The following is a 26,621-nucleotide window of genomic DNA, read 5'->3' on the forward strand; positions in this document are numbered from 1 at the left end:
GGATGGGGCTGTGAGCAACCAAATCTAGTGAAAGGTGTCCCTCCCCATGGCAGGGGGCTGGAACTAAATGAACTTTAAGGTCTCTTCCAACCCAAACCATTTTGCGGCTCTATGAATATAGAGAGTTCTGTTAGGGCCCTTTGGGTTCCTGTATGTATGCAGGAGATTCCAGGGTAGCTCCGGGATCCGGTTCAAGAGGGTGCTGTTCTGGCAGGGAAGAGGCCCTCTGGTGGCCATGGTCTCTGCCTCATCAGCTTAATTTTTTTTTTTTAATGACATCTCAGAGCATTTAAATAATAATACAGTTTTCTTTAAATATATAACAGACAACTCTTTAAAAATCTGTAAGCTGAGAGTTCTCATTGAAATGTATGTCCTCCTTATTACTTTTAATTGATCTTTTTACTGTATTGTACCTGTGATTCAAATTACGTGCAGTGTTCGTGTCACGATAATGATGTGTTGTGTGATGTTTCAACATCCAGTAATGATTTAGAGAGAGAAAATGAGGTAAAAAAGGAATCTTTCATTCTAAACCATTGTATTTTCAATTGACTGCTTTAAATTTTAAATAACATCCAGCCTAGTTAAGAAAAGGTGCCTGGCAGCCTGTGTTTGAACACTGCAGATTGTGTTGCTATTAAAATTGTTAACCATATTTAACATGAAGATCTTCATATGTACAGATTGGTATACTTGCATGCATTTCTCTCGTCTCCAAACATTGTGGAGAATTGTTCTTTTGGCTAGTGATTAGTCATTAGTATGTAGAGTTCCTCTGGCACCAGGTAGCTTGCTCATTTAAGACTTTTCAATTTAGCCCTAGTAAGCTTTTAGTGAAACGTAAGATTTAGCCAAATTCTGTTCTACTTGGTGTCAGTTCAATGTGGCTTCTTTGAAATCTGATAAATTGTTGGAGATATATCCAGAGGAGAGCAACAAGGATGATCAGGGGCTGGAGCACCTCCGGTATGAAGACAGGCTGAGAAAGTTGGGGCTGTTCAGCCTGGAGAAGAGAAGGCTGCATGGAGACCTCAGAGCAGCCTTCCAGTATCTGGAGGGGCCTACAAGGATGTTGGAGAGGGACTTTTCATCTGTGACTGTAGCAATAGGACAAGGAGGAATGGGTTTAAACTTAAGCAGGGTAAGTTCAGGTTCGATATAAGGAAGAAGTTCTTTACTGTGAAAGTGGTGAGGCACTGGAACAGGTTGCCAAAGGAAGTGGTAAATGCTCCATTCCTGGCAGTGTTCAAGGCCAGGTTGGATGGGGCTTTGAGCAACCTGGTCTTTTGGGAGGTGACCCAGCCTGTGGCAGCGAGCTGGTACTTGATGATTTTAAAGTCTGTCCTGGGTTCAGCAGTAGCAGTCATTTTTCTCCTGTGTTCCAGTGCTGTGTTTTTAACTTTCAGCCTGGGAACAGTGCTGATAACACCGATGTTTTTAGTTGTTGCTAAGTAATGTTTACTCCGAACTTTCTCAGTCTCGTGCTGTGCCAGGGAGGAGGGGAAACTGGGAGGAAGCAGAGACAGGACACCCAACCCACACTAGCCAAAGGGGTATTCCATACCACAGCACACCATGCCCAGTATATAAACTGGGGGCAGTTTCCAGGAAGGGCTAGATTGCTTCTTGAATCAGGCTGGGTATCAGTCGGTGGGTGGTGAGCGGTTGTATTCTCTTCCCTTGTTGTTTCCCTTATCATTATTGGTGGTAGCAGTAGTGGTTTATGTTATACCTTAGTTTCTGGGCTGTTATTGCCTCAACCCTTGGGAGTTACATTCTTTAGTTCTCTTCCCCATCCCTTTGGGAGCAAGGGGAGGAAGAAGGGTGGGGGGGAGTGAGCGAGTGGCTACATGGTTCTGAGTTACCGGCTGGGCTTAAACCACGACAAAGTCCTTTCCAACCCAAACTGTTTTGTGATTCTGTGATTCTATATTGGTGAAACCAACAGGAGCTTTGGGCTTGTTTCAACTCATCAATTTATACCTGTAGTGTTTGACTGCCTCCTAGGCAGTAGGTTGACTGGCCTCTTCAGAAGCGCTTTTGCAGGTATGCAAATCCCAATTCCAAAGATCTTATGCCTGGCAATAGTTTTATGCAGCTTAAAATGTTAATTTGTTTCTTTTTCTGGTTTCATATATTTTCACTTAATTACATGATGGGTAGGAAATGTAGCCCGGTCATTACTAGAGATGGGGAGAATTGTTACCAACAGATGTTTTCCCTGGGACTGAGAAGTTAAAAATGGAATATAACTGTTGGAATTGCTTTCTTATTTTCTTCATTCTAGGAAGGCATAGTTGAAAATCTCTTTAAGTGGGCACGGGAGGCCGACCAGCCACTAAGGACATATGCAACAGGGCTATTAGGAGGAGCAATGGAAAACCAAGATATTGCTGCAAATTACAGGGATGAGAACTCACAGCTGGTAATGATCTCTCCATCACTTTCCTTTTTAGAGGGCAGATTCCCTTACCTTGTTTGGGTTTTAATTATTTCATTTGTGGGGAGCTCACATACATGAGTTAGTATGTGAGTCTTAGAGTGGTTATAATATCTGTGCGAGTCAGTAGCTCATGCTTTCCATCCTTTCCTGACTGATTTCCCCCATTTGCTGAGCTTGGGGCATGCGGTGTGATTATTCTGTTATACCAGTTGTGCTAAAAAGAGTAGTGGAAACCTAGGAAAGAAGGCAAATAATGTTTTTTAATGGGACTCATGTTCATAGCTTCCTTAAAGAAACATTTTCAGAACCTTTACATCTGTAACTGTCACATGTTGTGATTTATGTACCAGGCAGGGATTTTAAAATGAAAGGTAAATCAACATGGGAACAACTTAATATGAAATTTCATTCACTTCAATACTAAACCTTTTACCAGTTTAGTGTTGATTCTGCATGATGTTTACCAGCAATTGGGATTACTTTTAGAAAGTAGGGTAGGCAAATTTGTCTCCCAGGACAGTGTACAGTGTGTTGAAGCATAGGTGAATCCTAATTCTTGCACAGATAAAACCTTTAAAAGTAAAAGCATGACCTTAGGCTGTGTGGACCTGCAATTTGTCAAAGCTGCTGTATTTCAAAGGGAATGTTGTCTTTAGGCTAGGCAGAGACAATGGAGGGATGGTGCAAGCTGGTATGTGATTCTGTTAGCACCAGTATAGCTCATCTACTTCTAATGGCTTTTAAACCACTTCCTTCTCATGCAGGAGATGAGGTGCAAATACTTCAAAATGAAAGTAGCTGTAGCAAAAAGGATTGGAATTTTCTTAGTCACTTTGAAATCATTATTTCTCTGGGCAAATGTACACCACAGCATTTATCTACACGCTTTATGCTGCAGGGTTGGTTGTATGATAAGAACAAAAAATATAGCCAGTGTGAGTTGCATGACCAAAGCAAGAAGTGTGTTCTTATACATGCTGCTTTTGTGAAACAGGTGGCTTTGGTGCTTCGGCGTCTACGAGAGCTCCAGGTGACTGAAATGACTACAAAACAAGAAAACAAGCGGCCCAGTCCTCGGAAAGTGCCGTCAGATCCTCTGCTGCCTCTAGATGAAGAAGCTGTGGATATGGATTATGGGGAGATGGCGGTAGATGGAGAGCAAGAGGAAGTTACTGGTGATGTGGATATCTCCTTTCATCTTGATTCAAGTCATAAGACCAGTAGCAGAGTAAACTCTGCTACAAAGCTAGATGATGGAGGACTGAGAAAAAGCAAATCAGGGAAACAGCATGAAAGAGACGGCTTCCGGAAGGCCAAGCAGAAGCTGGGCTTCTCCACTTCAGAACCAGAGCGGATATTTGTTGAACTGTCCAACAGCAGCTGGTCAGAAATGTCCCCGTGGGTGATTGGCACTAATTATACACTTTACCCTTTGACTCCCGCCATAGAGCAGAGGCTAATTCTTCAATACCTGACTCCTTTAGGGGAGTACCAAGAGGTGAGCACATGAAGGTGGGAGGAAGCACCCTGTGCTTGAATTCTCCTGACAAAACTGAGTGGTATTGTGGAGATGAATATGCAGAACTCTCATATCACTCTGATGTTGCTTGATACAAAGGAGATCGGTAACCTATGTGGAGTTGTTGATGACTTCCAAATTGGTGAAGTCATTAGTTTCAGTATTACTTGGTAATACTCAAACTGGAGCCCAGCAGGTGTGTGGTCTAGTAGTTGGAGCATGGCAGTAGGTATTTTATTCCTGGTTTCTGTTAAATTCGGTGATGGTTTAGATGGCACAGGGCAAGTCACTTTGAAATTACAGACATCTTTCCTCTGGGGATGAGAGAGACTCTTGCAGTTAAAAGTCTGAGGAAATAATGAACTTGAAATTCAAAATGAAGTGGTTTAAGCTCTGTAGGAGTCATGATGTTATGCAGATATTTTTGAGAGCTGTTGTTACTGAAATGGACAAAGTAGTTGGGCAGTGCCAGATTTACCAAAGTGTGTTTCCTTTTTTCCCTTAACCATAAACCTTAAGTTAGCATAGGTCTGCAGGCCTAATCTTTTTTTTAGGTGGTTTAGCTCAATTTGAAATAGAACAAAGCAACACAGTTTTGCTTTGTGATATACATTATAAGTGCACGTGTGTGCCTTGCTTCTGTGAGAGCCAGAGAAACCATTATCCCCCTAATACCCTGCATGCTGACTGGATTACTTCATATGCCAGCAATAATAGGATATAAAAATAGGAATTAATACTATAAAGCTGTTACACAAAGAATTATGCAAAGGGTTTTGGTTTGTTGCCCTGCTCTCCTGTTTTTTCTGTTCAGTTGTTGGGTAGTTGTCTTTGCACAGATGGAAAGTGGAACCTATCGCCAGGGTGGTATCTGTGTGGATTTGCCATAGCCGCACTTGAAGGAGAGTCTTAAGATTTCCGTGTGGCAGCTGTCATGCACCTTGCTGCAGTCAGCAGATGTATTACAAGAGGTCTGTTAACCTTTATTGCTTCCTATGGATGGAGCTGGTTACCACTGACCTCTCATAACAGGTATCTGCTAATAGGGGAAAACTGGGGGTTTTAGAGAGTAAAAACCAAAAGAGATCTTGTATTTTCCCTAAAACATTCAGCTAGTCTCCCACTCTTTTTCTCAGCTGCTACCCATCTTTATGCAACTGGGATCAAGGGACCTGATGATGTATTACATCGACCTGAAGCAAACCAACGATGTGCTGCTCACTTTTGAGGCCCTTAAGGTAAATTACTTTCATAATGTGTATGGTCTAAAATGGACCATAAACATTGTAAAAGGATTGAATGTATGTCTACTGCTTGTGGCAAAGGCAAATGCTCACCTTCTTTAGGCCTGTGTGCATTCCCTGGAGTTGAAATTGGCTTTCACTCAGCTTAAATGCATTGTGGTTTTGGTTTTATAGCTCTCAAGTATTTAAAATTAAAAAAGGGGGGGAAGGGATGAGAAGATCTTACTTGTGCAGGAAGTGCCATTAATTTCTCCCGCCATCTGCCTAAAATAAGAGGATAAAAATTCTTTTTTTGGTCAAATGCTTGTGTCCCTGTTGCCCTTAGACAGCATTCCTGAGTTGTTCCACTGCTTCTCTTCTCATAGGACATTTGTGAGGGGTAAGAAGTGTAAGTGTCTTATTCCCAGAAGCCCCAGCATGACATCTCTGAGCTTAATGTTTGAAATACAATAGTTTTGTGTGATTAGTCTTTAAGGTTACCTCGCCAAGGTACAGAACCACGAAAATAACCTTATTCAAGCCAAACCTGCAGTGGATCAGTGCAAGTTGTGTTTTTCTGTGTGTTCTTTCTGTCTGTCGTGGTAACTTCTCTGCCTCTGATCCTCCAAGCATCATCTGTCTCCTCATTTCACTGTCACTTGTCTGAGGATTTGTTTACAAGGAGCAGTGTTCCTACCAAAGTTGTAGGTTATTTCAGCTGGGAGTGGGTTGGATTTACTGTTCCTTCTTTCTTACTTACTTCTTACAGTTCTTACTGTTCCTTCTGAAGGTGTTGGTAATACAGGAATGTGTAGTAAACTTCAGTGCAGCTGCAGACTTTGGTTTTAACAATAGCCTTTAAACTTTATTTTGTAACATTCTTCTTGCCAGCAATGTGGCATTTACGAACTGTGAATGCAAATTTAAATATTTCTTGGTGATAATGGCGAGTAAGTATGAAAAGAAGACTTAAGGTGGCCAATTGGATAGTTTCTAAGTTGCTCCACTTTTCCTGTATTTTTTCAAGATGTGTAATACAAAGTTATGGTGTCTTTTTTGCTCTTGCTGTTGGGATAAATACTATGTTCTGCAGTTAGACGTAATTGGAGGAGGTAATAAGGTGGGCAAAGCACAGAGCATGTGTTTCTTCTGCCATCTGTTTTTCTGTGGGGTGGGGGATGGAATTGATGACAGTTTGAAGAATCCCAGTCTAATCTGTTTTTATCCTTCCTTAGCATTTGGCATCATTGCTGCTGCACAATAAGTTTGCAACGGAGTTTGTTGCTCATGGAGGAGTGCAAAAGTTGCTGGAGATTCCTCGTCCTTCCATGGCAGCAACAGGGGTCTCCATGTGCTTGTATTATTTGTCTTACAATCAAGATGCCATGGAGAGGGTAAGAGGCATGCTTTCACTATAACAGCAGCGGTGTCTGTTGTTTCTCAGTGTTTCTACCTGTGTTCAAACAGTGAACAAACAACTTCTAACCTAAAAAGTAAATCTATGTAGAAGACTTTGGTATGTGCAGGTAGCAGGTAGTATATAAATAATGGTGTATTTGAGTGTTTTGTTTCAAGAGTTTGGATTTCAGTTCCTAGGGAGTTAACAGAAGATCTCTGTTTTGTCAGCATTGTCTCAATACTTTTATCTCCCTTTTCATCTTACTGTTCCTTCATTTTCTTCAAAAAACCCCACCAAACCCAAAAAGCCTCCCCCATTCTCATTTGCCTTGCCTTTCCTGGCTGTTCCAATGGATACCCAATATTGTGTTTTTCCATGCACGGTCCCAGTGTGGATAGCTTCAGTGTTACACGTACCTCAAGTCAGATTCTGCATGGCAGCACAGCCTCTATGGTGATGCTAGAGTGCAGCAGAACACCAGTGCATGTCTAGTCTGAATTGTTCAGGAAATCAAACTAAATGACACTAAACGTTCTCTGTGGCCTGAGCTTATCAATGTCAAAACAGCTGACCATGAAGGTGAAGTTCCTCATGTCATATTTTGACACAGAAAAAAAGACTTAAAAGAAATCCTCCTCTCAGCTCAGTTGTGTTCCTCCAGCAAGATCCCTTTAGACAGGCTGATACTGGCAGTGCACCTTTAAACTTCAGTTTCCCAGGTACTTTAAACATTGATTCTGTTTCTTTATTTCTCTATACTGGTGGCAACACTTACGTGCTATGAACCGATCCACTTTATCCTGAAGCTGCTACCGTGCCAAGTAAAAAGAGATGAACTTTCAGCTTGAGAGCATTAGTACTCGCATATGCGAACATCATGCTCTAACATTCAAAGCAACTGCAAAGTTGTAGCCTAAAGCCTTGCAGCTCTGCTCTGCTTTGAGTGATAGCTTTGCGTTCCTGGCCTGTCCCTGGCATTGTCTAGGGGCTTGGGGGTTTTTATTTGGTTTTTCATGTTTGTTTTTTTTAGCTGAAAATTGAAGCAGTTAAACTGATAACTGTACATTTCTGCTTATATCTTCCTAGTTTTTGATGTCTGAGTGTGTGTTATGAGCTTAACACTCTTGAGCACATACCATCTAGACTAGTAGTGGTTGTTTAAGGCTCAGTCTGTATGGATTCTGCTGGCATTTGTATGAGTGTGTTCAAAAACCTGTTGGTATTCGCAGCTGATTAGGGCTGTCTGTATCCTTTATTAAATCTCACTTATGAGGGCAATAAAGGTGAAATTGGAATAATGTTCCCTCCACTTTTTTTGCCCACTATGTCAGAAAGATGGATCCTGGTGGCATGAGCTTTGTCTTGAGAAAACGCTGCATGCTCCCTTTTCTCCTTTTTTCTTCCTGATTTCACTTACTGCTTGCATTGTTGTTCAAAAGGATAACCAAAAGCTGTGGCAGGGTGCACTGTTAGGATTTTGACTCCTCATGCCATGTCATGAAACCATACAGCTGTTTTGTAGTGACATCGACTCATTTGCTAGATGTTATCCCTAATACAGATAGAAGGTAGAGCAGGTTTCTGTGGTATGTTCGTCTCTTAGTACTCGCATATGGGAACTCTTGTCTTTGGATTTCAGAGGAAGCAAGTTTCAAGGGGCAGTCCTTTGTCTTGTAGTTTATGCCAAGCCTCTGGTCTTGAAGTGAAACCAAGGCTGGACCTGGTAGCAGTGTATTCCTTGAATATGTCCAACACCAGCAGAAACAAAAAAATCTGCTCACTTGACATTTGGCAGCTGGTGCCAGTGCTTCAGCTGTCTGTGCTATTCCTCTTGGCACTGACCCTGGCAGAGGGTTCCAAGTTCCTCATTGTTATAAGCTAACAAACATATGCAAAAGTGCAGCTCCAACACATGGTCTGCACGTCTCAGAGGCATCATCTGAGAAAACAAAAAGGCTGGCTCAGTTATCTATTGCCACAGAAAGTCAAGCGTTTGATGATCCTTGCAATTCCCTTAGGCTTCCATGCATCCACAGTTTGCTAGAACTGTGTATGATACTGTTACTCTGAGAAGAATTTTTGTTTCTTCAGTGGAAACTTCTCTTCCTTCCCTGCCTCTAGTGAAGCATGCTTTGGATAGCTTGAAGTGGCATGGAAAAGGACTCTCTGGAGTTACACTGCACTAAGACTGTAATGGTCAGGGAATGGACCAATTGCTAGTCCTACGTTGCCACATCAGAGCCTTTATTAGTCTCACAGGGTCTCTCTTCTACTGGTCTGGAAATGGGACTTTTTATTTCATGTCTGAGATGTCCCAGTTCAAGCTGGAAGAAACTGATATTTGTCCTCTGTCTATTTCCCCTTAAAGAGCCCTCATTCTCCTTGGACAGTTTTCCTTCAGCAATCTGAAGTCCTTCTCAAGAATGTTATTTTGTTTTCTAGGTGTGCATGCACCCCCATAATGTTCTTTCAGATGTAGTGAACTACACCTTATGGCTAATGGAGTGCTCCCATGCCTCGGGATGCTGCCATGCTACCATGTTCTTTTCCATTTGCTTCTCCTTCCGTGCTGTCCTGGAGCTCTTTGACAGGCATGATGGCCTTCGGCGTCTGGTTAATCTGGTAAGGCTTGTAGTTTTATAAGGTGAACTGGATTTTATGTCAGGTTTTGCACTCTTTAGAGGGCAGATGTGGAGAGTTCTGTTCTTTTGCTTGGTTGTTTTTTTTCTCTCCTTACTTCCCAGGATATGGAAAGGTGGGATGAGTTTTCTGAGCAATGTACACATGGACCCCTTTATCATTTTTCTTCTTATTGTATGATTATTGTCTACAGAGACTTGCTACCCTTCAAAGAGCTTACTGGTACAACTGGGTTAAGCAGTACTTATCCAAACAGTGGTGGCTTAATGTTAGTTCGGAAGTTTCTCACCATTCCACATACATGTGTGATATTGTCATGCACCCTTTTGGATGCAGATAAATCCAGCCTTGTTCCAGGAGAAGTACAACTTTTTGAGCACAAATTATACTATGTACAAAAAAAATATGCAGTCCTAATAGCTTGGGTTGTATCTAACTTGAGAATGTCACTGCAGGGTGTGAGCACACTTTGTGTTGTGTAGTATAATGCCTAGTAGTATTAGGCACAACACTGCCTCCAGATCTACACTGATGTCACTTCTCTTCTGGATTTCTTTCTTCATAGGTAGGGGGAAGTGGTTCTTTTTAAACTTGCTATATGCAGATAGCCTTTTCTATTCAGCCAACTTTTGTCAGCTCTCGGAGAGAGCTTGTGTATGTCTTGTGTGCAAGGGAAGTTGTTTGGTTTAGTGCAAGTGCCGCTGAGAATTGAAGGTGCTTTTTCCACCCCCCCAAAGAGTGAGCTGATGAAACTTTCTTTTTGCCTCCCACCCAACCTCTTCCTGAAGATAAGCACTCTTGAGATCTTAAACCTGGAAGACCAAGGAGCCCTCTTGAGTGATGATGAGATCTTTGCCAGTCGCCAGACTGGGAAACACACCTGCATGGCCTTGCGTCGGTACTTTGAGGCTCACCTTGCTATCAAACTTGAACAGGTGAAGCAGTCACTTCAGCGCACTGAGGGTGGCATTCTGGTCCATCCACAGCCCCCCTACAAGGTGAGTAGCATGTTACAAGCTGTTAACATGGTGGTTGCATTTTTCAAGTGAATCTAAGCTGCAGGAATACATGGATGTCTTTGGAAGCCAGTGGAATAACTAGGCAGTGTGCAACTTACAGAGATAGGGATTTTAATTGTACTTTTTTCCTGCCTTGTGGAATGAAACTGCAATACAGAAGAGCCTTTAAGGTTCATCTGAACTACATTTGATTAAGTAATAATTTGATACATTAGAATGATGTTCCATTTCCATCTCTCAAAAGCTTAAGTTAAAGGCAGGGTTTTTTTTTGATATTTGTGGGATTTTTGATCTTTTAATCTCTGAAAGGGCAGTATTTTTATGTACAGAAAATGCCACAATATTGAAAAACTTGGAAATAAGTTTGATTTTATAATGAAAACAGAAATGTCTTTCATACACCATTGTTTTTAGGAACAATCAGGAAGATTCTTGTCCTGGCCATGTATAAGAGCTGAAATAAGAAAACACAAGGGGGCTTTTGCTCCTGCAAAAATCAGTTATTTTGGTAACTAAAGAAATGTATGTAAGCTGTTACCTTCTTATGTAATTTAAACAAATTATTGAAAGGAATGCTTGTTAGGAATTTCCTTTTTTTTCTTTAGTAGGTTTTATAGTCAAAACTTAGAAACTAATTGTTATTTTTTGCAGCTTTTTTTAGTGCTTAGGAGAAATACATTTTGAATGATAATCTAGTGACTACTACATTAATAGCGTAAAAGCTACTAAGTAGAGTTTTAATTTAATGTAATTTCTTAAATTGGCCTAAGCCTTGTAGGACTGCAAAGAAACTTAAAGGATATTTTTCTTAAGCTTATTATTGTATATTATAGTGACAGTTGCTGTACTCTTTTCTAATTGGGGAATAAATCAGACAGTAAATACTTAATCTGCAAGAGACAGTTTTGGTCTGCTCTTCGTGAATGTCATTTTTGGTTAAATGCCAGCAGTGGGGGACTTGATAACAGAATATCATAGTGCAGGTTTGTAACCCTTGTGATCTCTTCTAATGCTTTCAACTTTATTTCCCCGCAGGCCTGTTCATATACCCATGAGCAGATTGTAGAGATGATGGAGTTCCTGATTGAATATGGTCCAGCACAGCTCTTCTGGGAGCCAGCAGAGGTTTTCCTCAAATTGTCTTGTGTCCAACTCATGCTTCAGCTCATTTCAATAGCATGCAACTGGAAGACGTACTATGCAAGGTGAGCAGTTTGCTGTGGTACTGCATTTTAGTAAAGTAAGTTGCAGTTATTGGGCAGGACATTGCATTTTGAGAGTTTTCTACCTTTCTGATAGCATTTAAAACAGGCCCATACTGGTTAGTGCTGTTAGGGCCTGTGCTGTAGCTACTCGGTGCTTGTAGAAGTTAACAACGTGGAAAGCAGGACTAAAATTTTGAGGTAGAGAGGGATTTCTGAAGAGCCAAAATGCCTCAGGCCTTTGATTTCTGTCAAATCAGCGTCATAGTAGAGCTTAATCACTTTCTGTCTCATAATTCATCTTTTTGTTAGACTAAAAAACCTTTGAAGTAGAGGGTGAAATGAAGATCTCTTAATCCTGGAAAGAGGTGGATTGTCTGTTCGGGTGTAGTAAATGTAGCTGACTTGAAAAGGACACTGTGTATCACTTTGATTTTTGATGTTTGAAGTTTCCTGAGCAGATACAGCTGTACAGAAGAGTTGTGTGAATATGCAACAAGCCAGTATTCAAGATAGGAAAAAGACTGAAGATTGTTACTGTGGATTGCTCAGGTTCATGTTCCTAGAAGATACACAACCAGCTGTTAAACTCAACATGGTGTTAGGGGGGGCTCACCTTATAGTGCTCCACTTTTAAGTTTCTCCCTTGTCTTGACTGCAGACAAGCTGTGAGAGCACCACAATATTCTGTTATCTTTCCCTCAGTCTCCCTACCCAAAATATTTGCAGCATCCTTAGAAAAGAAAGGAAACTGTGATAGAATACCATTAGGATCCTGTCCCCAGTTCAAAAGGAGGATGGGTGCAAATTTCCAGTCTTTATTTATCCTAATGACCATCTGCTTCCCAGAGTGAACTGAGATATCTCTAGAGATATGTTCTGGTGAGTCACTGTTTGCTGTAACTAATTGTCATAAGCAGTATTCTTGTCACCAGGATTCCCCCCTCCTTATTTCTGCTGCCTGCATGAGTTCCTTTCCTAATTCAACTTCAAAGCCTTGAAATCTGTTTTGTTTCTGCAGTCCCCTGCCTACCTTTCCCTCTCTCAGGTTGCACTCTCCTGGGTAGTTTCTGTTCTCCTGTTTTTTATTCTCTGCAGCTGTTTTCTAATTGCTGCTTGGGTTAACTGTTACCTTCCCACATGGGCTTACAAGCCTTCACCCCTTTTCTTGCATTCTGCTCTCCTGCCCCTTGTTTGTCAGCTCTTTTCATCTTCCATGTGCCTGTGCCTTTCTTAAACTGGTGCCTGTGTTGATGCCTTTTTCCTGTCACAGTTGCCTGTTCTACTGCTGAACAGTTTCCCTTCACTTCAGAAAAACTGCCTTCCTAGTTGACTGTGACTGTATTTTAGATGTGTTTTCTATCTACCATGTACAGTTAATGTTAGATTTCAAAGCTTAATTTAGAATACTTTTGTGGATAAGTCTTAACATTCTTGCTTACATAAACAGAAATTGACAGTGCTTTTAGGAGCCTGTGGGCAGTGTGGGATGAATGTTGACAGACTGCAGGCAATGGTATGCATGTGAGCACTGCCTTCTGTGGAGGCAAGCCCATTAAAAGTGAAACCTACTAAAATGAAAAGGCACCATTAAATACGTCAGATGGGACTGATTTACTCCTATTTGTTGGAGCAGAATAGCTTGAATACTATGTTATGTATCGAAACAACTCTCTGTGTATACCTCTAAGAAGTCTTTCTGTTGTTGTCTTCCAGGAACGACACAGTACGATACGCTTTGGATGTACTAGCCATCCTGACTGTGGTTCCTAAAATCCAGTTGCAGCTGGCAGAACCTGTGGATGTGTTAGATGAAGCTGGATCTACTGTTTCCACTGTGGGTAAGCTGAATATGGTCCTTATGACTTACTTATCAGTTGTCTTCTGCTACATGTTTTTTAGCTGTCTCTCACCTGGGGTTAGTGAGACAAGGGTTAAAGTAATTCATGTATTTAGAGTTATTGTCAAGGATGCAAATACATGGGAGAGTAGACTGTGGTTAGAATTGTGTCATGATTAGAACTGTGGCTGGGTTACAGATTTGAAGACATGGTCTTTGAGTTGCACTTGTTTTCAAGAGCTCATTAAATACAAATGGAGGCAAATCTGCTGTTGTAATGGGAGTATTAGGTTCCTGAACTTCCCAGAAATGTAGTTCTCCTGGGGATATGGCATCTGAGAATATGGGAGAGGAGCACTTATAGTTGTTTAAGTTATGCTCGAATGGTTATCTGCAGGTTCAGTATGCAAATGAATGAGATGTGCGGGGATCAGATCTAGGGCTTATGCATTAACTGGGGCTTGACTCTATTTTCTTAAGAATAGAAAAAGGCAGAGTTAGGTATGGGCAAAAGGATTTATTTTGCACAAATCCTTTTTCTAGACAAAACACCAGTTCTTTCTTGAGTGAGGGTTTTGATCTTCTGAAGCAACATGAAACAAACAGGTACTTTGTCAGGCCTGCCTCCCTTTGGAAGCTGTGATATGGGTGTTGGTTTGGTTTGTTTTTTTTTTGTTTTTTTTTTCTTGTATAACAGGGTCCCCTTCTTTCTTCTCTGTTTCCACTTTGTTAGTATTTATACAAGACAGTTGCTTTCTGCAGTAAGAATCAGAGGCGTGCCTGTGCATCTTTCTCTGTGCCGGCTATCCCAGGCTTTGTGTTCTGGGCCATGCCTGATCACCTTCTCTGAAAGATCGACCACTTACTGGTGATGAAGTGGAGGAGCATCTGTGTATGAAAATGTTTTGCGAGGGAGGTAGAATATGTCTTACACTTATTAAGAGAATGTCAGGAATTCCCAGAATGAAAACAGAATTACCTCTTTTACACACATTTGTTGAAGACGCCCTTACTTTTCTGATGAACTGTGTAAGATACATTTTACAGTACTAAAGAAACTATTTGTTTCCCTCACTAGGTATTAGTATCATCCTTGGAGTTGCTGAGGGTGAGTTTTTCATCCATGATGCTGAGATTCAGAAATCAGCCCTTCAAATCATCATCAACTGTGTGTGCGGCCCAGATAATCGGATCTCCAGTATTGGCAAATTCATCTCTGGAACTCCTCGTCGAAAGCTTCCTCAGGCGCCCAAGAGCAGTGAGCACACATTAGCCAAGATGTGGAATGTGGTACAGTCCAACAATGGCATCAAAGTGCTGCTGTCATTGCTGTCTATAAAGATGCCAATCACAGATGCAGATCAGATCCGGGCGTTATCCTGTAAAGCCTTGGTGGGGCTCTCGCGTAGCAGCACTGTCCGGCAGATCATCAGCAAACTGCCGCTCTTCAGCAGCTGCCAAATTCAGCAGCTGATGAAGGAGCCGGTGCTCCAGGACAAGCGCAGTGAGCATGTCAAGTTTTGCAAATACGCTGCAGAGCTGATCGAGCGTGTCTCGGGGAAGCCATTGCTGATTGGCACAGATGTGTCTCTGGCTCGGTTGCAGAAAGCAGATGTGGTGGCCCAGTCAAGGATCACGTTTCCCGAGAAGGAGCTGCTGCTCCTGATTCGGAACCATCTCATCTCCAAGGGCCTAGGAGAAACTGCATCTATCCTTACTAAAGAGGCTGATCTACCTATGACTGCAGCATCTCATTCATCTGCCTTCACCCCTGTTGCGGCTGCTGCCTCTCCTGTGACCCTGCCTCGCACTCCTCGCATAGCTAATGGCATCTCAGCCCGTTTGAGTAGCCACACATCTGTAGGTTCCACTGCCACCTCTGTCCATGCTCAGACAAGGCCATCTGCATCCCAAGGTCCACTTGCTCTTCCAGGCCCTTCTTATGCCAGTAACTCTCCTCTGATTGGCAGGATTAGTTTTGTGAGGGAGCGGCCATCTCCCTGCAACGGCAGAAAAATCAGAGTGTTGCGACAAAAATCGGACCATGGCGCCTACAGCCAGAGCCCAGCTATCAAAAAGCAGTTGGACAGACACCTTCCTTCCCCACCCACCCTGGACAGTATAATCACAGAGTACCTTAGGGAGCAGCACGCCCGCTGCAAGAACCCTGTTGCCACCTGTCCCCCTTTCTCTCTTTTTACTCCCCACCAGTGTCCTGAGCCAAAACAGAGGCGCCAAGCGCCAACTAACTTTACCTCACGGCTGACCCGCAGGGCAGCCTTTCCGAAGTACGGAGGGGTGGATGGTGGCTGCTTTGATAGACACCTTATATTTAGCAGGTAAGGAAGAAAAATGTTTCTTGATCCCTCTCAGGATGTATCCTGTGACAAAAAGCCTTACCTGGATTCAGGCTGTGCAGTCCCACAGAGGAATATCCTTGAAGAGAAAAGTGTTTCAATTCAACAGTGACAAGTGGGAGAGCCTTGAAAAGCTTTTTCAGAAGTTGTTCTGTTTTTCTTATACTGACCCTTAGTACATAAAGCACACTTTATTTCCAGTATTATGTTAATTCAGTAGCAACGTTGACTAATGAAGCTTACAGCTCTTTGTTTTCCATTGGAAGGTAAGTATGTATCACTGGTTTTACACAGGAGTGTAGCATAGCCTTGAGGTTGGTCGGCTGACAGATGCAGGACAGCAGAATCCATGTTTTGCTCTTGCAGCTATATCCACAGCACCACAATTGTTAACCTTTTTCTGTGGCCTTTCTTTGCAGAGGTTATATTAGAAGATGATGTAAAGTTTATAAAAATAAAGGTGACACATAGATGAAAGCATCTTCACAGTGAAACCAGTATGAGCTTGGGAAATTATGATAGGAGGTTATTTGGCTGATGTCCTGGGTCTTTTTGTGTTGAGTGTTTCAGAACTGTGAGAAGATTTTTTGCTGACTGTCTCTACTTATCCAGGTGACAGCATTACAGGTTTTCCATCAATGGAGATTTGAAGATGGACTCAAAATGCTTCAACTTAATGATGTCCTTTAACAGAAGTACTTAATAGTGCAAAACAAACCCTGAAATGATGCAAACATGGTTGTAACACACTCACTTGAGCACTAGTCTTACAACTTGCACTTAGCTTGTCCTAGAAGAAAGCTGTAAGTTGTACCTACATGACATTTAGGGACTGGATTTAATATCATCATGCAGCATTTTAGTTTTTGCTTTTCTTCTGTCTTTTGGCTGACCCTTCTGTTTCTACCTTCTCCAGGTTCCGGCCTATTTCTGTGTTCAGGGAAGCAAATGAGGATGAGAGTGGCTTTACCTGTTGTGCGTTTTCTGCAAGGGAACGATTCTTAATGCTGGGTACTTGCACAGGGCAGTTGAAACTCTATAATGTGTTTGGTGGACAGGAAGAGGCCAGTTACAACTGCCATAACTCTGCCATCACGCACCTTGAGCCATCCAGGGTGAGTAATCAAAGACCTGTTCTGAGTTTTAGAAGTTCTCATAGCCTAAGCCCTAGTATGTTGTGAGCCTATCTGGATATGTAAATCTAAAATGCACTGCTGGGTGGGCTGCAATGCCTGTCATTAAAGTGCTTGTAGTAGTTACATACTCACATGCTCTCTGTCTGTGAGTTCTAGAATTAGTATTTGTTTTTCTTCCCATGATAATAGAAAAGATGCACAAGTGGCTATGTACATTCATAAGTAATGAATATATATGCTTGGAAGTGGAAAAATGCTTAAATTGATTATGTATTTACGATAAATGTGTGATAAGATATCAGTTTATATAACCTCTGTTGGAGAAATAAATATTTTGGGGGATGATTCTAGGAAGAAATAAAAGGAATTATAAGTAGAATGAACTCTACTCACAGGGCAGCAAAATACAAGCATGGATTATCCTGATTTGTTTCTATTAAAATCATAGATAGTTCCCATTGTTATCTATAACATTTTCCTTTGTCTGCCTGGGGCTCTTTCTCTTAATACATATTAGATACCTAGACTTTATCCTCATAGGAATAGTTTAATAAGCACAAAATCTGCTACAGTTCCAAAGTTCATATTGTAAGTTAAAATGTACAGGCAAAATAACCTCTGTTTTCCTTGATATTCTTTTCCCTTCCTCCCCCTCCACTCCCAACTGAAAATATAGGATGGATCTTTATTGCTGACATCTGCTACGTGGAGCCAACCTTTGTCTGCCTTGTGGGGAATGAAGTCTGTCTTTGATATGAAGTAGGTATACTCTGAGCCAGCTGTGGGGTATTTTGCAGTTAGAAGAACCATTCAATATAGGCAGAAACTCTTAAGAACAAATCCTGAAAGAACAGTACAGCTCAGCTCTCAAAGTCTCTTGTGAAAAAATAAAATATGCTGCCTTTCCTCTGTTGAGTATCTTCCCTATTTTATTTGGTACAGGCAGCTTTGCTAAATTCTGACTACCTAAAGTCCTGTTTAATGCAAGCTAGATAAGTGGAATCACTGTTGTCTCTGAAGGCAAAGACGTACGTTTGCAATTTTATTCTCATGTTTGTAAATTATCTTGACAATATTTCTGTAGCCAGTTACAGGATTTTCCTAGCACAGTGATTGGCTTGGTGAGATTTTCAGACCTGGATACAAGCTATTTCAGCCCTGAATAAAGCTATTTAAATAGGAATTCAGTACTAACATTTGTTCCTTCTTGTTAAAAAAAATGGGTGGAAGGTTCTTTGCTTTTATAAGGTTTGACTGTTGTCTACCTTAGTTGTAAGCAACAGTTCTGTTGTGACCTGTTTTAGGTCAGCTAGGGGGCATTTGTCAGATAAAAAGTTTCATGTGCCCCAGGCTTGCATGTGTGTTTGAACATTCATGGTGCTGTTCATTGCTCAGTCCTCTAAATAGCGTTATGCTCATGGCAGACCCTGTTGATGACAAGTCTGAATTTGCTGCTTGTTTTTTCACTGGTCTGCTGTAAAGGCTGTGTTTGTAATAGATATTTTCCTGCCAAAGCCTTTTCTCTACTTTTTTAGTTTTCTGAATTGTTGAAACCTCTGCTGGAGGTGTTGGGGTAGTGCTTGGTTCACAAGGTGATTTGAATCTTCAGTTCCTTTACTTCTTTACTGACTCTATCTACAGGCATTCCTTCCCTGATGACCACTATGTGGAATTCAGCAAGCACTCTCAGGATAGGGTCATTGGCACAAAAGCAGACATTGCCCATGTAAGTATCAGCAAAGGTCATGGTTGTGAAGCTGGGACAAGAATATAATTCTTCAGAGAACATTTATACAGATCCGGGTGCTGTGATGCTCTGTGCAGCTGATGAACTAAGAGGCTTTAGAAGAAAGCTTAGAAAGTGTCAAATAACTTCTCCCTGTGTCTAAGGGTATAAACTTGACCATTCCAAACCAAATGTAGCACACTGTGTGCAATGTCTTGCCTCTGTAGTTAGTATTCTGGGCAGTTGTGGCATTTGCTTTGTTTTGCTTTGAGACATATCATGCAGGACTTCCCCTTCCCCTCCTTTCCCCCCCAGTGCCTGAAGTTGCCTCCTTTGCCTTACTTGTCAGTAATAATGATAATAAAAGTTCCACTGTTAAGAGTAGCTCAGCCAACATCTGTGGGAAATGGCCTATTAAAAGTGTTCTCCTTTTGTCCCCCAAATTTGCCACTTGCTTTTGGGTATCTTAAATTACTATTTAATTATTAATTAATATTTGGGTATTTAAGTTTTTTAATTATTTCCAGAGAATCTAATTTTTTTATATGAATACCTGCAGGTGTGACAGACATGGGCTTCAGAATGCTTCTGTTCTGTGTTAATTTACATTCATTATAGGCACTGTCTCTTTTGAGAGTATTTGCATAAGAAATTGTCATGAAACGTGATTTATTCAAATTATGTGTGATTTTACATACTGCTCTGATTTGTTATAAGATCAGTTTGTGTATTGTGTGTTTATGTGGTAAACAGATTTGTTTTCTAATTCTAGAGATTGTTTTCCTCTCGGGTTTGAGTGAGGGCTAGGCTCTGAGGGATGGTACAGGTCAAATTTATAGGAGAAGATGGTCATAAAGCCTTTGTACTAGTTAAAGCCCTTTTTACCTTTGTATCTTCCAAAAGTTTGTTGGGACAAAGCTCACAAAGTTGCCAGGAAGTTTAACTCCTCTTCAACAGTTTCTGGCTTTTTTCCCCTCAGTGTGTGGAGTTTTGTGTTTGTAAATACCATCTGCTCTGAAGGCAGTTCCATTTCCAAACAGTTTCTGGCTAAGTGGTACCTTGTGACTGCAGCTTTGCAGCCCACTTTTCATGATGGGGTTAGTTTTTCTGGAGCTAATCCTGATCGTATTGAAATATATCAGTGAGCTTGCAGTAAGCTAAGTACTGGCCGAAACATGTTGTGAGACTAGGTTCCAGCTGTGAAGAACAAGTAAAGGTCTGGTGGGAAGGCTTATCTTGGGAACACTCTCACTTGAAATGGAAAAGCAAAATAGGAAAAGGGGTGATTCTGGAAACAATCTAGAAGGGGGAACATGGGCTGGACTTAGGCACAGGTACATTACAAATTGTGACTAATCTTTCTTTTTCTTTTTAATCTAAAAGATCTATGATATTCAGACTGGCAACAAGCTATTGACTCTGTTTAACCCAGATCTTGCCAACAACTACAAGAAGAACTGTGCCACTTTTAACCCCACTGATGATCTTGTCCTAAATGATGGTGTCCTCTGGGATGTCAGATCAGCACAAGCCATCCACAAGTTTGACAAATTCAACATGACCATCAGTGGTGTTTTCCATCCCAATGGGCTAGAGGTCATAGTCAACACAGAAATTGTATCCTTTTGGCCACTCTGATAAATGACGTGCTGGACATAAAGAATTTATGTTGATAAACAAGTAGCTGTTTGCAGAAATCGTATTAATCATCTGTTGTGTTACAGGTTATGAATGGTAACAACAGTTTTGTCTGTGAACACTGAAGTAAGTAGGGGCTGTCAGAGCTAGCTAACTTAAATCTAGATTCTGCCTCTGATACAGCCTAGAGGAAATACTTAACACAGAGAGAGAGTAAGAGAGATTAGTAATATATTGTGTGGTACCTCTGCTCTATTCCCATCCCAAGATCAACCTTGAAGCTACTGCAGTAACTTCTCATAACTAGGAGTGGCATTTTGAGTGTAAGAGCTTTTTCAGTTTGAACACATGGAAGGGATTGTGGTGCTAGAATTTAGCTCTGGTTCTGCCATATTTGCAAGAGGGTGGCAGTGGTGTTTCTTGAACACAATCAGTTGTTTGATGCTGTACTGAAAAGAAAATAGAGACTTTTGATTGTTTGTTGCTCCTTAGCCTGTTTTTTTTCAGTGGGACCTCCGAACTTTTCATTTATTACACACAGTACCTGCACTGGACCAGTGTCGTGTGGTCTTCAACTATACTGGCACAGTTATGTATGGAGGTAGGACTTCTCAGTTTCACATTACTGTCCTTGATCACCTCTGGTTTGAGATAAGTTCTCTTGTTCTGTGAAACTGGAAGCTTCAGAGAGTCTGTCTCACTCCAGGCCTTACTGGCATGTGTGAGCTGTTTTTTACAGGATATTTATGCTCTGTGTGTTGCTGACAAAGTCAGTTTTTTCTAACAGCAATACCACAACTCATTTGTGAGATTAAAAATCAACCTATTGAAAAAGAAAATGTGTGTAACAGCAGATCTGATGATGCTTGAGAAGAATTTTATCCTCTGTATTAATTTTCAGTGATCTGCAGTATCAATAAAGGCAGCTCTGAAGAGTATACATCAAACGGATCTTACTAAGCTATTAAATAAAAAGAAAATTCATTTAAGAGTCTAATTTGATCTTAAGTTGATTAATGATCATGATGAATGGAAGGTGGATTTGTGGCATAATCTTTTCTTTGTATCAGCTATGCTGCAGGCAGATGATGAAGATGACCTTCTGGAGGAGAGAATGAGAAGTCCCTTTGGCTCTTCTTTCAGGACATTTAATGCAACTGATTATAAACCTATAGGTAAGAGAGAAGCAAATAGCTTGGTCCGGAGGTTTAAAGATTTATTGAAAGTTCTGCTTAGTAACCTTCACTTCCTGCATTCCTTTGCATGAGTGACAAAAATCCTGCTATGACCTGCTCTGACTGAAGTGTGGCAGTTGGGTTTAACACTGAAATAGGTTCAACTATCATATCCTGTTCAGTGTGTGACTGTCTTACTTGCTCCCATTCGGCATTTTTGGCTTTATTTTCCTTTCATCTTTCCAAGTAGGGCATAATCTGACAATGTAGGTCATTTGGCCAAGATGTCTTTGGTCCATTTTCAGAAAGTCCGTCCCCACCTCCCCTTTTCCCAGCAGCATTTCCCCTTGCTGGTAGTTCAGAATGCTGTCAGTTTGGCCTCCAGCTTGCAAAGCTTCTGCAGCTAGGCTAATTGCTGCTATGGACATAAACAAATGTGGGGTTTGCTATGAAAGGAGACATGGCTCACAACTCGGTCCCTTGGTTGCCACCTATCCTGGAAGATTATCTGTTGTTTACTGTGCTTAGAGAAGCCAATAAATGTGTTATCAAGGGATGATTCCTTATTACAGGTGGAGTTTGTTACAAATGTTTATTTCACTTCAGCTGTTGTTTCTTGTCCCACAATTTTATTATCTGCTTTTAGACTTAGATCTTTTATTTCAGCAAGCATTGAGTAATATGCAGTTAACCACTGAGTTTGTTTTGTGATGTTTTCCAGCTACCATTGACGTCAAGCGGAATATCTTCGACTTGTGCACAGACAGCAAGGACTGCTATCTGGCTGTCATTGAGGTAAAGGAGTTAAGAATACACTCTGGGCTCTGTAGCTGCGGTTTGAGCGCAATACTTCTAGTTTCTTCTTAAAACCTTCAAAAGTGATGATTCTGGAGTTCCTAATGTTAAATTCATGTCCCAGGCAGTGGTGGTGTTCTGATGATGGTAAATATGTTGTTAGTTTTTTCTTGTCCACCCACAGCAGTCTTCTGTTTCTGCCTGCGATTCCTTAAACTTCCAAACAGTTTGCCTCTCTTCTTCAAACACTTCCCATTTTAAAATGTGCAGAGGTTTTCCTTTTCATAAGCATAGAGAAATGCAATTTTTTACCTATTTATAGCAGTAATTTCCTATTAAAATTTGCACTGTATCAAATAACCAGGAAAGTAATCTTCCTGGGACTTCCCATGGAGCTTTTCTGTGAATCACTCTTATTGTTCCTTTTTCACTTGTCTTCCTAGCAAAATCCAGAAGCTAAGGATTTGAAGCCAAAGTTACTGAGTGAAACTTCTTGTTTGGTAGGGGGGGAAGTAAAATTAAACTAACGGGTCCAGTTCTTTGTCCAATAGTATGTTGCCAGTACCTAGTTTCTTGACCCTGAGTATGGACTAATTTAAAATCCTGTCTAGTTAATACTCTGAACCACTGATCCTTAAAGACAACAAAAAGCTAGTCAAGAATTTATAGGAGGACAAGCTTCATGTTTTAACTCCTGGAGTTGGAGTTGTCAAGGTAGTGAGGCCCAGATAATGAAAACTTTCATTTATAGGAGCCATTGGAAATGTTACTTCAGGGTATGTGGCAGCAGTGGTTGCTGGGGTCAGACTACTGTCTGCTTGAACTCTTGCAATATGACAGCTTTTAGCATTCTCTCAAGGCGTATGGTTCAATGGTATGTCAGGGCGGCAAATTTATAGGGAAGTGGTGTGTAGTCAGGTGAGAATGGACCCGTAGCATGTTAAGGATCCAGTAAATGTTTTAAATCTACTAGTAAGTGTGTGACTTGCAGGTGATGGAAGCAGAAAGTAAATCTCTACATCACTCCTGGACTGGTCCTTGAAACCAAAAGAACTTGGTTTTAGTGCTAATTGTACTGCTGTTACTAAATGGGAGGAAAAGATTTTGTGAATGTTTCTGTGGCTGAGATCAGATACAGCACTGAATATGAACACTGAGCTTAATTCCTGGGGCTAATTCCTGTGTGGGCATCTCCTCTTCAGAATCAAGGGAGCATGGATGCCATGAATATGGATACAGTTTGCAGACTGTATGAAGTGGGCAGGCAGCGTCTGGCAGAAGATGAAGAGGATGAAGAAGATGATCAGGTGAGAAGTATAGCATTAACCTACTTGTTCAAGAGTAGCTGTTAGCCATGTACATGTGAGAGGCCATAGGTGTTCTTTGTTACCCATAAAGTACAGATGCCTCATTTGATGTCACCTAATATGAAGCAGGTCGCTTTACCATCAGCATAAAATTGAGACTATCTTGCAGTACCTGTGTGAACTTTGTGCCCTGTAAAAGACATAGTAGTTTGTAGTTTCTTTATTAGTTTCCCTAAGTATTTCAGTCTTCATAGAATCATAGAATGGTTTGTTTCAGAAGGGATCTTAAAGCTCATCTAGTTCCAGTCCCCTGCCGCAGGCTGGGTCACCTCCCACCAGATCAGGTTGCTCAAAGCCCCACCCAACCTGTCCTTGAACACCACCAGGGATGGGGCAGCCACAGCTTCCTTGGGCAACCCATTCCAGTGCCTCACCACCCTAACAGGAAAGAATTTCCTCCTTATATCCAATCTAAACTTCCCCTTTTTCAGTTTGAACCCGTTACCCCTTGTCCTGTCACTACAGTCCCTAATGAAGAGTCCCTCTCCAGCATCCCTATAGGCCCCCTTCAGATACTGGAAGGCTGCTATGAGGTCTTCACCCAGCTTCTCTTCTCCAGGCTGAACAGCCCCAGTTTTCTCAGCCTGTCTTTGTATGGGAGGTGCTCCAGCCCCTGATCATTCTCATGGCCCTCCCCTGGACTTGCTCCAACAGTTCCATGTCCTTCATGTGTTGGGGACACCAGAACTGTATACAGTACTCCAAGTGAGGTCTCATGAGAGCAGAGTAGCGGGGCAGAATCACCTTGTTTGACCTGCTGGTTAGAAACTTTGAGATTTATTATACTAGGGTTGGTTGGTTTGGGTTTTTTTTTAGTATTTTAACACCCAGTAGAGATGGTGGTATATGAGTGTTTCCTTTTTTTATATTCCAAGTGTCATATTTGGGCATAACTTGTCACCAGTTCTGAATGAGACACAACTTGTGACTGATGCAGTGAAACTGCACCCTGCTTCTACACAGCAGAATGTTTGAAGAACTTTCAGGAAAGGTGTGGGCTTGCATTGGGATGTGTTGGTTTTCATTCTCAGATCAGCCATTTGATCTCTGGCAACTTGATGAAAGAGCTAAGAACTGCAGTAAGTGCACCTCAGGCTGCAGTTGGTAGAACACGCAGTAGCACAAAATACTACAGTACAGTGAGAAGTAAAGACACATTTGTAGCTTTTAGGGTGTCAGGTGGGGGTTCTCTTGGTTTGGTTTTGAGTTTTGGTTTGGGTTTTGGGGGTTTTCTGGCTTTTTTTGTCTTGAACAGGCAAAGACCTTATGCTTTAATTCCCTGAAGATTTTAAATGCTCTTTGGTGTCTGCATTCTAGTAAAATCATGTATTTGTATCTCCTGCATGAAAAGCTGACTTCACCTTTTCCCAAAGAATACCAGAAGGTAATAGTTTGCTGAGCTTTTCCAGACTGTGTAGAAAGCTGGGTTTCTGATACGCTTTCTATCTCTGAATCTTTGTGTTGCTGGGTTAAAACTTACTTTGTAGTTCAGCAGACTGGATGCAGGTCCCAGGAAAGAGTACTTTTTTTTTTGTAGCTTGTTGTTACTATCACACTTTCACTGCAATTCTGAAGATAAAGCAGTAGTTCTGTTTGGATACATAGTTTGCTGTCGTGTCCTCTCAGTGTTTTATGAATTTGCAGGTGAAGTCTTTCCATTCTTATGAAATCATTGGTTGCTGTTTCTGTCCCTAGATTGGATGGACTCAGTTTAGGAACTGAATGATTGGTAAAGAGTAGAATTCCATGGGAAGCAATGAGCGGCGTGGAAATTACTGTGCCTTCCAAAGTGTTTCTACTTTCTTACAGTCCTTACCTTAGGCAGTGGTTCCTGTTTTTGTCTCTGCTTCTGCTAGTTTTGTTCACATTCAGTATATCTTAGTAAGCTTATTTCTTTATGAAATCTCAAAACCCAGTTTGAAGCAGAAATTGGTTTTGCATTATACAATGATTAACTAGCAGCTGTTTTGTGACATCACTGGTACGTGTTGACTTAAGTGGAGGTCTGTGTTTGTATAAGAGGACACAGTCTGAATGCTGTTGGTTCCAGGCTGTAACACTAGGTACCAAGCAGAGATAAGGTATCTATCATCCATTAAATGTGACTGGGGATGTTTCCTGTCTTAGAAATGGAGGTGACCCCAGCAGAACTGAAGTATGCTAAAAGGTTTTCTAGAAGGTTTATGGAGTATTCGGACAAAGCTGCTCTCAGATTGATTTGCTAAGTTAAGAGTGACTAGTTGATATTACATAATTGCTGCTTTTTATGGTCTATTTCTGGGGTGTATAGATGTTTCCTGGACAGTAACTGCTAGGGATGGTTACAGTCAAGTGTCTTTTAGTAAGAGAGATTTGGCATTAATATAAACAACATTTATAAGCCCCAATTCATTTCAGTCTGTATATGTTTAACAAAATATAAACCCCTGGCTTTCTGTCCACAAAATATAAACCCCTGGCTTTCTGTCCCACAGCTGTTCACTGCTGTTCCTCCAGGTTTGTTCTAATCTCAGGCTTACAAAATGTAACTTGTCTCCATAGAGACATTCAGCATTGAGCTAGAATGAGTAGAGGCTTTCCCGAATAAGGACAGAATCTCTGGCATGTTTGTGTGTTAGGGCTAACAAGAGTAATTTGCTTACTGATGAACAGGAGTTGTCTGTGTATAAGTATGGTCACATATATGTGCATGTTTACTACTTGCCTACTTAGTTTCTGTGATTTAGGCTTTGAAAATGGGAAATAAGCTTTCCAGTTTGTTGGGATTTCTCCCATATATTCTAAAATGCCTTCTGGCTAGAAGAAGATGTTTTCTAATCTTTTTAATCAATGTGGTGTGTGTGGAAATCCACGTGAGTCAGTGTTAATCTGGTGTCTCTTTGGTCAAGATTCGTAGAGCAGATGCTGGTTGTTTGGCCCCTGTATCTTCGCACCTTGACATTATGCATATATATATATATATATTTGTATATGATCTGCATGGGTCCATGAGTATAATTTTTTGCCTGTACAGAAAGTAGTAAGTAACCAAATTGGTGCATGGGCAAGCCTTGCTTGGAAGTCACATGATGCAGAATAAAACTGCTTTAAAATTGTGCTTGAGACAGGAACTGTGAAAAGTATCTGCCTGACATTATTT

General features: G+C 41.2%; 1 protein-coding gene across 4 annotated transcripts in view; it reads left to right on the forward strand.

Annotated features, from left to right (window-relative positions):
- DCAF1 (DDB1 and CUL4 associated factor 1) overlaps positions 1-26,621 on the forward strand; it is a 55,963-nt gene that overhangs the window by 12,591 nt on the left and 16,751 nt on the right. For all 4 annotated transcript variants that reach the window (XM_057407688.1, XM_057407686.1, XM_057407689.1 and 1 more), the window contains exons 6-22: positions 2,291-2,428; positions 3,441-3,944; positions 5,102-5,203; positions 6,424-6,582; positions 9,030-9,209; positions 10,016-10,225; positions 11,282-11,451; positions 13,165-13,289; positions 14,367-15,627; positions 16,562-16,760; positions 17,458-17,540; positions 18,423-18,507; positions 19,891-20,124; positions 20,653-20,746; positions 21,216-21,320; positions 22,042-22,115; positions 23,318-23,422. In XM_057407688.1, the coding sequence (XP_057263671.1) occupies positions 2,291-2,428; positions 3,441-3,944; positions 5,102-5,203; positions 6,424-6,582; positions 9,030-9,209; positions 10,016-10,225; positions 11,282-11,451; positions 13,165-13,289; positions 14,367-15,627; positions 16,562-16,760; positions 17,458-17,540; positions 18,423-18,507; positions 19,891-20,124; positions 20,653-20,746; positions 21,216-21,320; positions 22,042-22,115; positions 23,318-23,422 (3,828 nt within the window). The remainder of the gene's footprint in view (positions 1-2,290; positions 2,429-3,440; positions 3,945-5,101; positions 5,204-6,423; positions 6,583-9,029; positions 9,210-10,015; positions 10,226-11,281; positions 11,452-13,164; positions 13,290-14,366; positions 15,628-16,561; positions 16,761-17,457; positions 17,541-18,422; positions 18,508-19,890; positions 20,125-20,652; positions 20,747-21,215; positions 21,321-22,041; positions 22,116-23,317; positions 23,423-26,621) is intronic.

This window comes from Pezoporus wallicus, unplaced genomic scaffold (assembly GCF_028554395.1).
Source record: "Pezoporus wallicus isolate ANWC-B61680 ecotype Strahan unplaced genomic scaffold, APGP_CSIRO_Pwel_v1 contig_3568, whole genome shotgun sequence".
In the NCBI taxonomy this organism is placed as follows: Eukaryota; Metazoa; Chordata; class Aves; order Psittaciformes; family Psittacidae; genus Pezoporus; species Pezoporus wallicus.